Source organism: Serinus canaria, chromosome 4, assembly GCF_022539315.1.
Source record: "Serinus canaria isolate serCan28SL12 chromosome 4, serCan2020, whole genome shotgun sequence".
NCBI classification, from domain to species: domain Eukaryota; kingdom Metazoa; phylum Chordata; class Aves; order Passeriformes; family Fringillidae; genus Serinus; species Serinus canaria.
Genome location: NC_066317.1, coordinates 63352564 through 63363995, shown reverse-complemented (window position 1 = coordinate 63363995; position 11432 = coordinate 63352564). Strand labels below are relative to the sequence as shown.

Here is an 11432-nt window from a genome sequence, read left to right as displayed (position 1 = left end):
TCAAAAAAACCAGAAAAATAATGGAGAGATTAGGTTTCAAAATGGTATTTTTATTGTAACTAAACAAAGGACACAAGCTCCAATTAAAATAAAAATTTTATACTGAGTTATGGCAAACACAGGACCAGTATGCTCAGAGCACAGACAAATGATTTTCAACTTAAATTTATAATACAGGCTGAAATTCATTAACTGAAAAGCAAAATTTGGAATACAAATGAAGAACAGAATATGGGATTATTCTTTTATTTAAGTACACCCAATTATTTGATACTAACAATTTAAAAGTATTTAAATACATGCTGAAGTAGCTAAAGTTAAAATTATTAGCAAGGTATGCAGATATAAAGTTACAAGAAGTATTTTGGAGTTGTATAAAAGATGTCACTTTTCCCCCCTGGACAAAGTCTACGTTAGTGTAAAGTACAATCCTGGCAAGAGATATTCTCTACCTGCATGCAGTCCTGCTGACAAACTCTGAACCAGCTTTCTGGCACTCAACCTGCAGGCAGATTGACTCTCACAGTATGTAGTCAGTGATGAAAATCTCTGTGAAAACCATCTTTTGGGCTAAGATGAAAAAGAAACGAGTTTTTCAATAAAATAGCTCCTATAACACTCTTCTTTTGAAAGGGGGAAAGAAATCACATCCTATTCTACTTCTCTTCCCTGTTCCTAAATGGATTTTTAAAAAAGCTTTTTGTGTGTTTTACATTTTCCCCCTGAATAGTTTTTAGTCAAAATTTGTTTGAATCTGCAACAACCCCATCAATGGTCTTACCAATCACCTAAGTCTGAGCTCAGAGGCTTTGCCTGTGTAAGTCACAAAGTCATCGAAATCTCACATAGCCTTTAAATTATTTAAAGAAATATTTACATCTCCTGATTAAATATTCACTCAGGAATAAGTTCTGACCAGTTAATGTACACTTGTACACTCATCTTTTCTCTGAATGTACTGCAGCTTCTGGTTTTTTGGTCAACACCAAAGGCAACCAAGCACCATAGCTGGAGCTACTCCACTCTGCTGCAGTTGTCTGTATTACCAGTACAGAGCTGCTTGGGAGGTTCAAAGTTTGGTAAAAGTGGATCACCAAGAGCTTCCCTAATCTTTTAAAGCTTGCAGAACACGTGTTGTTTAAGTCCAGCTGTCATGGGTTTGCCTGCTTTGAACAGAAGGAAGGCATTCCCCACGAAAGTCATTTCTGTGGTTGGTGTGCACGGCCTGTCATCACTTTAGGTGACAGCAGAAAGCTTCCATTTCTGACTGGCATTTAAAAGAATTTTATGTAATCTGTAAAGATTTCTCAATATGCCAAATTTCATGCAAGTCTAAATGTATTCCAATTATTTTAATCAGAATATTCTTCATAAAATAAAATTAAGAAATCAGCTATTTTTGGCTCCCTTCTTATTTAATCCACAGAAAATTTAAGTGAACAGTAAACACTGAACAGCAGCAAAGTGTTTTAAACTCCCAAATACTGCAATCAATTTACTCTCAGGACAGTTAAAGCTCTGTAAAGTTTAATCCATAAATACTTGAAAACAGCTTTTTCTGCTACTTCCCTGGTTTAAATCTGCATGCATTCAAGTGAATACAATTCTTAGGTTTTTGATATTCCATAAAAGGCAGCAGGCAATTTTAGAGTATCTTTACCACATTTCAGGAATGTCAAGTAATATTCTTATACATTGTTTTAAAATTGAAAATATGCCACTGTAAAAATTGAGCGTACTTCAAAGTCCATAAATTCTAGCTGTAAATTATAAAATGGAAAATTAGTTCCTAGATCATATTTTTGTGAAATCGGTTTTATTCTTGAATTTTCATCTAACACAAGCATTGGTCTAAAAAAAAAAAAAGCACATAGTGAAGTCGGATCTTCAAAAATCTACAAAGTGACTTCCTTGCTGAAATCTCCAAGGTAATCTTGATTTATGAGGAAGAGAACAGCCCTCTTGTTTTGGGATACATGAACCATAAAGATTGTACTGATTTGAAATTTCAGCTTCACCACAGCAATTTCACACTTCAAATACAATTACAGTAATTCTCAGGAGGATCTTGCTGTAAGCAGCTTTCTTTGCAAACTGTACAGAATATGAACTCAATAGTTGAACTAGACACTGACTTTTTCTAGAACTGTACATCTCACTGTACATATTGCTTTGGAAACAACTAAATACAATGGTCCATATCATGCAAGCCATGAGACTGTCAAAACTTCTTTTGTTCCACTAACTTCAAATAAGTTTGTACAAATAATTTAGCCAATCTAGATAAATACTGCACATGGAATTATGCTGAAATATGCTTGGGAGTTGGTATTTTCTACAAAAATATGCTACTATGACTAAAAGCTTAAAGTACTAACTGCCCACCTCAATATCATCATGTACAGTGCCATTGTCAGATGTGCTCTCTACAATGTACACAAAATCAAGAATGGTTGTACATTTTACAATACTGGGTGCAAAATAAAAACAAAATAAAAACCCCAAACCACAACCCTGCTGGTTCAAGCCACACCACGTGTATTTCATAACAGATTTTAAGAAAAGTGTAAAATTTAGGCTACCATGAATTATGGAACATCCCAGAGTAAGTATTTTAGTTTTAAAACTTTAAAATTTACTGCTAAGAAGAAATATTAATGAGAAAACCTTGACCTACTGCCAGTATGTAGTCACACATTTAAAGACAGTGACTATAAACCAAGAATGTAATGAAAGCACTGGCAATAACAGAAATGACTTATAGACTGCACAGTAAGCAAAGCCATGAGATGAACATATTTATGTACTCTGACTATACCTTGTTAATGACTTTATACCTGAGATGAAAATTGAGAGGTAAGAGAACTAGTTATGGTGTAAATAATTATCAGATGAAAAACAAGCACACAAAGATAGCTACATTTTTAAAAATATATGCAAAAAGATCACAACTGACATTTTCTCCTTTTGATTATTTTCATCCTGCTATTCAGACAAACATTTTAACTCACTTTACCATGTGACAGATTGTGTTCTGAAACTGTTTTAAAGGCTCCTGTGATTCCAATGCTTTAATAATTCACGGAATTTTGAGTAGAAGCAACATACTCTACTCTCTAGTCCTATGAAATTTAAGGCACCCAGAAGTAGCAAACTTCATGCCAAGTTTCCATTCTAGGGAAAAATAAATCTGATTTTCCCCTTCAACAGAAAATAATAATAACCATGAATTCGTAATAGTGATCAGAATGCCACATTCTCTGTCAGTGAGGCAACAGCTTAGTGATATTTAGCTTAAAAACCCCTAAATCTACAGAGCTACTACTGAAGCCACAGAATCTTCACTAGCAGATTAGAAAATGTGTAGTATTGTGATGGAACAGAAAGATTGTATTAAATTTTGAAAAAGCTAAAAGGTAGAAGCAGAGCAAGGTTGGGCCCCATGTAATGATGGAAGAAAATAAATGGGAAACATTTCTCCATGATAGATACACTGAATTTATACAGCAAACTTCCAAGTTTAATGGATCACTGTACTACAACAATGAGTGCAAATACATGTTTTTGTGGGCAGGAGCACTGCTACAGAAGCCTATTCTGTTTTCATCAGTATGGAATGACACTAAATCACTTCTTTGACGAACGGAAATTTCATTCCACATGTCAGAAAACTTATCTACGATTTATTACCAGAATCAGCTCAAAACACTTCCCATAATCACAAAGCTCAAGTAATATGTAGCCATTAGACACAGAAAGATATACAAGATTTTGGTTACAACTGTGATTAGCTTCAGATTCTGAAGCCTAATTCTTTGCTTCTGCAGCTTCCTTATCATGCTTTTCCTTTGCTTTCTCTTTTTCCTCCAGTTTTTCTTCTTTCTGAAGCAGTGACATAATCTCAGCAACCTGGCTGGTGCCAATATCAATATCTTCTTTGTCAATCAATTCTACAACCTACATGAACATGAAATGAAATTGAGAGCACATTTAGGTTTTACGTGATGGAGGCATTTTCCTACAATAACTATTGTTAAGACAACAAAAGTATTCAGTTCTCGTTTTCAAGAAAAACAGCATTTTCCTTCTTACATGGAAGACAAATTCAAACCACAATCAGTACCTCAAACACATCCAGAGTACTAAAAAAAAAAGCTAAAATGTAAACGAAAAGACTTAGAACTTTTGACCTTTGTGTGTGCAGTACACAAAGACATTTTAAATCATTAGTAAAACAGACCCATTTATTTTATCTGCTTCAAAAAACTTAAAAGTAGAGGAGGTGGGCGTTTCAGAAAGCAAATGAAAAAAATAATCTAGTAAATTATTCCAAATTCCTTGAAATAGTTTTTTGTACAAATGTGTTCTTGGCATATCTCCTCAAGTTCCTAGACTTATTGTGCAACATATGCAGAATTTACAAGTACATTTTATCTGTGTTGCTAAATGTGCAACGGCTGTTTAGAGCAACAGGGAAGATAATCACCACTGGGGCAGTAGAGAGGAAAAATATGTTTCAAAAGGCTGATACTGTATTTTCCAGCTGGCCATAGTTTAAATGCTATTTCAGTATCCAGTAGCAGAATGACTTGAGGGAAGTAAGTTTCAGTACAAATCTAAATTTACCAAGTGAAAAAGAAACAAGAAAATGAAGGTGAAAGGGAGAGAAAACCTGAGAATATTCAGCAAAATGAGAGAACAGGACAAATCAGGTAACAAACACACCTTGTTGTCTTTCAAGCACAGGAAATACAGATCTCAATGAAACATCTGAAGTATACAAATAGGCAAGCAAAGCTACTATTTTGCATTGATATGAAAAATATCTATGGATGTTATGTCAAGACTTTCCCTAACAGTGGTAGTTCTACTCCCTCCCATTTTTAAGTAATAACAAAATTACCATATTTTACAGAACTTGACAGAGACATACAGAAAAACCTACAGCTTTAAAGGTTATGTGGTAATGGACGTGGATTTCCCCTCCACCAAAAAAACCAGCCATATATATTCTCAAGATGCTGTTACATAAGATCTATTTACAATACATACAAAAAACCTCACTGGCATCAAGTAAAGTCCCTTGCAAAAGACTGCACTCTGAATTTATGCCCAAACAGGTGCAGTGTTTGAAGGATAGTTAGCCTTATTTTCTTTAAAAAGTCCACAAACTTACCTTAACAACATTATCTATATCAATTTGGCCATCCTTGTTTTCATCTAGTGCCTCTGCAATCCTTGTTAGCTTCTCCTCTGGAATCTTCTGAATTTGTTTCATTGCATTAATTAGCTCAGCAATGCTGATGAGATTCTTCCTGAAGAGAAAGCACAAACTCTACATGACAAGCAGTTACTCCAAAGGAATAAGGTTGACAAAAAGCAGTACTGGAATCTACAACACTGCAGGATGCTTGTAAAATTATTAATTAATTCTTTATAATCCTGAAGAGAATGCAAAAAACCAAAAAGGAGTTACTGATCATAAAGCAGATTTTTATCTTACCATCAAATCTCATGTTTTTAGTTTCCACATTTTACTGAACAAATATAAGTACCCAGAAGCATTTGAAATAAAGTTTTCTGTGATTCCCAGACTGTCTATCTAATGGCCTTGGTCCCTTCATTCCCTATTTACCAAAGATATAGTACCATGTTTCTGGCATCCTTTTACATATAGAGGCTGGCTAACAGGAAATCAATGAGTCACAGGAAAACAAAAGCTGAGAACTAATCACTTGAGCAATTGAGCTGTTTTGTTAAATCAGCTTCACTTGCTCCTGTCAAGGACCAGACTCTGGGGAAGGAAGGAAGGACTAGCAGGTTTCAGGTGGCATTCTCTGCTCACTGATCTCATGATTTTTGTATGTGTTTCGCTAGTTTGAAGAAACGTCTTCCAGCACAGATCCAGCTGAAATGCAGGAGACGGTGAAGTCAATAAATACTAAACAGAAGGGCTTTATCAGTGTACTCCCAGCTCTTCTGGGCACAGACAGACTTTTATGCAAGGAGGATTTCTCATGCTGCTGCTTAATGTCCTGGACATGGTTTGATAAGGACTGCACCATCCTGAAGGCTCAAGAGACAAGCTTTTGACAACTAAGCAATATTTAAACTAGAAATTTTCCATCAGCCACAATCACCAACCAAATTATCCAGAAAACCATCCATTACAAAGTATAATTACATTCAGTACAAGCAGATTCTGCATTGTATTGTCAGTTTACTAATTCAGATGGTTTTGATCAACAACTTCTCTGTAGCACCATTCATATGGCTGCCCTATTACACAAATTCTGCAACAAATGACTGTTTGCCCTGGGGACTGGAAAATAGAGCTCAGAAGCAACAAAAGCAGAATCCCTATTTCTGTTTAGTTATGCTCTTTGGGAGCTGCCATACTCTCTTAATGAATCACACAAAATGGTGCAAGCATAAACCAGATTAATAAGTATTCATGATCACAAACCATGAGAGTTTGTGTCACAGTTTCCAGGTATTTCAGAGTGTGCAACAAGCAGTGTATGACCATTTAACATAATCCTATGTTAAATCCATTTAACAGAGGACTGCCTGAAATACTCCCAACAATATTAAGACCTGGGTAAGTGTTGATAAATGAATTTGTAATGAAACTATCAGGAAAGATCTTTCATTGAAAATCTGTGTATTTAAAATTGAAATGAAGTAAATCTCTTGGAAAGGGAGTGTGTAAAATGATCTCCTCACTTCACTCACATCAGACACATATTCTCACTGGTGTCAAGACATCATAGACCCCTGCAATTTTTTTACCTAACACCTTGGTTACTAAATAACAACACATATGCTCACACACTGTTCTGCACCTTTTCAGTCAATGGCACAGGTACTGTGTGAGAGCATGACAAAGGGGATGATTTCACCTGTAATCCTGTTAATGCCAGAGGCATGGGCAAGATGGTAAGATTCTAAGTAGCACTCTGACTTTCAGAACACCCTCAGGATCTGGGGAATCATACATCCCTTTTTCCTTCATCAGTTCAACCATATTTAGCCTTAGAAGAGAGAAAATCTGCAGCAAAATTTTGTTAACTTTATTTTTAAAAAATCAATTATCTCAATATTCTAAACAAGTTATTCACCAATTCTTTTCTAACCACACATCAGACAAAAGCAAGAGTGAAGGTGAACAGCCAGAGACACATCCAGTGCTCCCAGATCACTTACCCAGCAGAAGTATCCTCACCCTCCAGCTTTGCATCTGCTGTCTTTTGACTTGTTTCTAATTCTACAATAATTTTGTCTATCTGACCAATCATTCGGTTCACTCTCTTTGTCAGTCTCTTGCTTGCCTTTGACTCTTCCACTGCCTCTTCCTCACCAGTTTTAGAAAGCTCCTTTATCTCTTGCAAGTCCTAGAAGAAATGGTCAAGAGAGAGAAAAGCTTTTGCTGGTGTGAATTTGCAACAACAGACACTACTGACTTCAACCAGCATTTTAAGACAGGAGCCATTTGTAGATAAAATACAAGTCTAGAGACATACAAAGCCAGATGGAATTAGAATAAATTTTAACATTGCTGCCTTTTCTATGCACCCCTTAAATGTTATTTTCCACACCTTTCATAAGACTGGATAAGGTTCATTTTACTTATCTTGGAAAGTTTTGTAATACTGACATCTACACTTGCTAAGAAAGAACTGCAGCATGCAGCAATCAGTCAGCTCCTGTTACCCCAGCCCCTGGGAACAAGAGCAGGAGCAGGAGTCTCATCTGCCTAATAACAATTAGGCTTTGAACATGTTACACAAATGAGGCTCTGCATTGTCACACACAAAGTTCATTCACTCAGCTTCCAACTTTAGACTAACAACCAAGAAAGACAATCTTTAAATTTGTGGATCACTTCTGCTAAAACTAAACATGAACAGAAAAAGAACTTCCATGCCCCATTCTTCACCTCATTATACTCCTGGATATCATCCTTCAATTCCTCAAGCTCCTCCTTTTCCTTTGTTAGTGATTTTTTCTGTTCCTGTAGCTTGGTGCAAGCATCACTCAGTACATCAATCTCCTCCTTGGTGATTTCCTCACCCTGTAACAGAAAACACAGAGAAATTAATGAAAGGCACATTTGTGATCTTCCTGCAAGATTTTCAGTCTTCTAGCAGAAAAGAGAAAACACAAGATTCTTTTTATATGTTTGGAATCAATACTATCACATTTTGAGGGCAATACAAAGATTTTAAATGGTAAGGCAGTTAATTTGCTATGGTACTATTTTTTGAAGTGTACCAGTATTAAGTTCAGCCAATGTGATTGATTATGTGAGTTTCTGAAATTCTATACTGATCATCTCATTTAAGAATGTTTAACTTCATTCTTGGGTTAAGTAATTAAAACAACTGAGAAACAATTCACCATGTATGGGAAAAGATAAATTACACCAAAAAAAAAAAAAAAAAGTAAAGTTTGAAAAGTTGAGCTGTAGAAAAATTATCTTCAAGAAACTTTTTGATAATGAGGATGAACATCCATAGTAACTACATCTATCTCTTCAAAAGCTGAGAATAAAATATGCACAGGCCCATTTCACCTACAGACAGTGCAAATGCCCCCCCCAAACAGGTATATTAATGTCAGTAATGCAGATAGATAAAGGAGATGCTCTGACATGTTTTGCTCTGAGTTCAGCTTCTGCATTGGTGAATTTTCAATCCACTAAGCAGTTGTTTTTAACTGACAGAATGTGGTGAGACAGTTAAAAGTGAAGGGCAAGCAAGCAATTTATCAGGGTCCTCACATGAATGCTCTGAATCTTTACATTCAAAAGTATGAAAATGTGTGGTTATCCAGATTACCTTAATGCCTTCCAGCACTGGTGCTGTATCTATCAGTGCCTCTGAGTGCACTGCTGCACCTGCCCGTGCCAGTTCTGGTTCAGTATCCATCACCACCTGGCTTTTTTTAGCTTGCAGAGCAGTTGCTTCAAGATCTGCTGCTGGTTCTGCCGCTTTCTAAATTTAAAACACATTAGGTTGCATTTAAAAAAACCAAAACATTAGCTGTATTAGCTTCAGTAAAGAATGACTTGTCAAAATAGAAATAGTTGCCAAAGTAGAAACACATATTTTTATGAGAAGAGGTTAAAAACCTGCAACATATGAAGTGGTTTCATATTAACACACCCATTTGTATTTCAAGAACTACTTCTGTAAGCTCCTGAGGCTTAATTCACTAAAAAAGCAGGCCAGCAGCTTTAATAGTCAAATATTACACAGCAACATTATCAGATTAATGACAAATAGAAAGAACCAAAGATAAACATGGTGTAGAAAATTTTAAAAAAACCAACCAAACAAAACAAAACCACAACCTTTACTACAGAAAAAGTAGTCTTCTCTTACTGCTTTAATTAAGAAGGAAGAGAAATCAAAGGTAACTAAGACTGAGCCAATATTTTATAGTAAACTTTTGTGTTGCAGTCAGTTTAAGTATTCTCTCACATCTTCCATATGTGGACTTAAAGTCCAGTTTCTTGCAGACAATACCCAGAGCAGAGGCAGTAACTCATAACATGTTAGTGTTCACATCACTTGACATTTACTCCTCAGTAGTTGTGAGCAGAACTTACCATGGCTGCAGCCTCAAGGGTTTCTTTGGCTTTCTCTGCAGCTTCAGACATTTTCTTTTCTTCATTTTCTTTTCTGATGGCTTCTTCTTCCTGAAGTGTTGCTTCCAGTCGTACTTTGTTGTCTATTTTTTCACCTTCAACTTCTGCCACTTTCACTTGAGCCTCTTTGGCCTAAAAATAACAAAAGTAGTCTAAGAGAAGTGTGTACATACATACAGGTATGGCTGCAGAATGTAGGTTTAGATATCCTGATTGAGATAGGTAGTACAGGTATGCTAATGAATAAAGTCAAAGCCCCCAAATGTTACCCTATTTTGCATTTCTCAGAAAAAGATTACTTTCTTGAGAATGTTCTCAGTTTTGGTGGAAATGTGAACTTTTCACCCTGAAATCATACATGTTCTTCATTCTCTTTCTCTCAAGGCTACCAACAATCTCCTCTGATAATTTCTTTCTCTGCATAACATCATGTATTTTTAAGTATTAATGTCTTTCTATGGCATGAAGCATTCATTGTTTTTTTGTATGTGAAAGGGGTATTCTAAATCTTCTTATGCTATTACTGTCTGCTGTCATGTAATCCAATATTGCTCTGTGTTTGCTTTATCCTCATGTCTCTCTACATACAACACAACTTCTGCCTTTGAAGGTCACACAAATAAACCTAGCTATGATTTAGTTTTTCAAGGAAAAGCAAGGAACTGAGAAGAACATCTATTTGTCTGGGTGGATTTTCAGTCATGACACTGAAAGTTAGTTACACGCTATGTCCATCAATACTTACAGCACTGTCTGGTAGTGTCTGAAGGGTTGTTTTGAGCTGATCAGCTGGAGAAAGGGTATCTGGAAGATACATGGCTCTGGATAAAATAAGCAATGAAGTAGGAATTTCCTGGTTCAGGTGCAGATCTAACCACTGTAAGTGCAATACAAAAAACAAGTCTTTCATTTCAGGATGTTTTATTCTTTTTTACAAATAAAATCAAGCAAAAGTAAATACAATTACTTTTTTTTACCACTACTTATCAGTCAATATCCTAACACAGGAACTACAGACTACAACCAGCTAAGAATTACAGCCATTGCAATGAAATATAGAAGATTTCTTTTGTTTGGAAAAGTATTTCAAGAAATATTGAATGAATATTTGAACAAGTGCTTTGTTTCACACGCATCTTAAAATCACAGAACCATTTGGGTTGGGCCAAAGATCATCCATGTAGTTCCAACTCCCTGCCATGGGCAGGGACACCTTCCACTAAACTGTTCCTCAGAGCTCCATTCAAGCTTGCCTTCAACACCTCCAGGGATGGGGAGTGCACATCTCTGGGCAACCTGTGCCAGTGTCTCACCACTCTCACAGAAAACAATTTCTTCCTAATATCTAATCTAAACCTGCCTCCTCCAGCTTAAGGCCATTCACTCTTGTCCTATCACTACATGTCCTTGTGAAAAGTCCCTCTCCAGCTTTCCTGTAAGCCTTCTTTAGGTTCTGAAGGTGCTATAAAGGTGTCCCTGGAGCTTTCAATTCTCCAGTGAACAACCCAAACTCCCTCAGCCCATCTTCATAACAGGTACTCCAGGCCCCTGTAAGCAACTTAGTGGCCTTCTCTAGACAAGTTCCAACAGACCTTCCTCTAAACCAGGCAACACCGAGAGACAACTGATCTATTACGTGAAAAATTCTTTTGAGCAAGATAATAACTGACAAGACAAACTTTCAAAATTGGAAACATATTTCAGATATGTTATATTTAAAGTATCTACCTGCATCATCAAAACATCATGGTCAAAAGGCAGCAACCCGCAGCTACTACAT

General features: G+C 36.2%; 1 protein-coding gene across 1 annotated transcript in view; it reads right to left on the bottom strand.

Moving 5' to 3' along the window:
- Positions 1-29: 29 nt before the first annotated feature.
- LETM1 (leucine zipper and EF-hand containing transmembrane protein 1) overlaps positions 30-11432 on the bottom strand; it is a 28643-nt gene continuing 17240 nt past the window's right edge. The window contains exons 8-14 of the mRNA XM_030238832.2: positions 10398-10529; positions 9614-9784; positions 8841-8996; positions 7940-8074; positions 7207-7394; positions 5177-5315; positions 30-3957 (exon numbers count right to left, since the gene is read on the bottom strand). Coding sequence (XP_030094692.1) covers positions 3808-3957; positions 5177-5315; positions 7207-7394; positions 7940-8074; positions 8841-8996; positions 9614-9784; positions 10398-10529 — 1071 coding nt within the window. The 3' untranslated portion in view covers positions 30-3807. The remainder of the gene's footprint in view (positions 3958-5176; positions 5316-7206; positions 7395-7939; positions 8075-8840; positions 8997-9613; positions 9785-10397; positions 10530-11432) is intronic.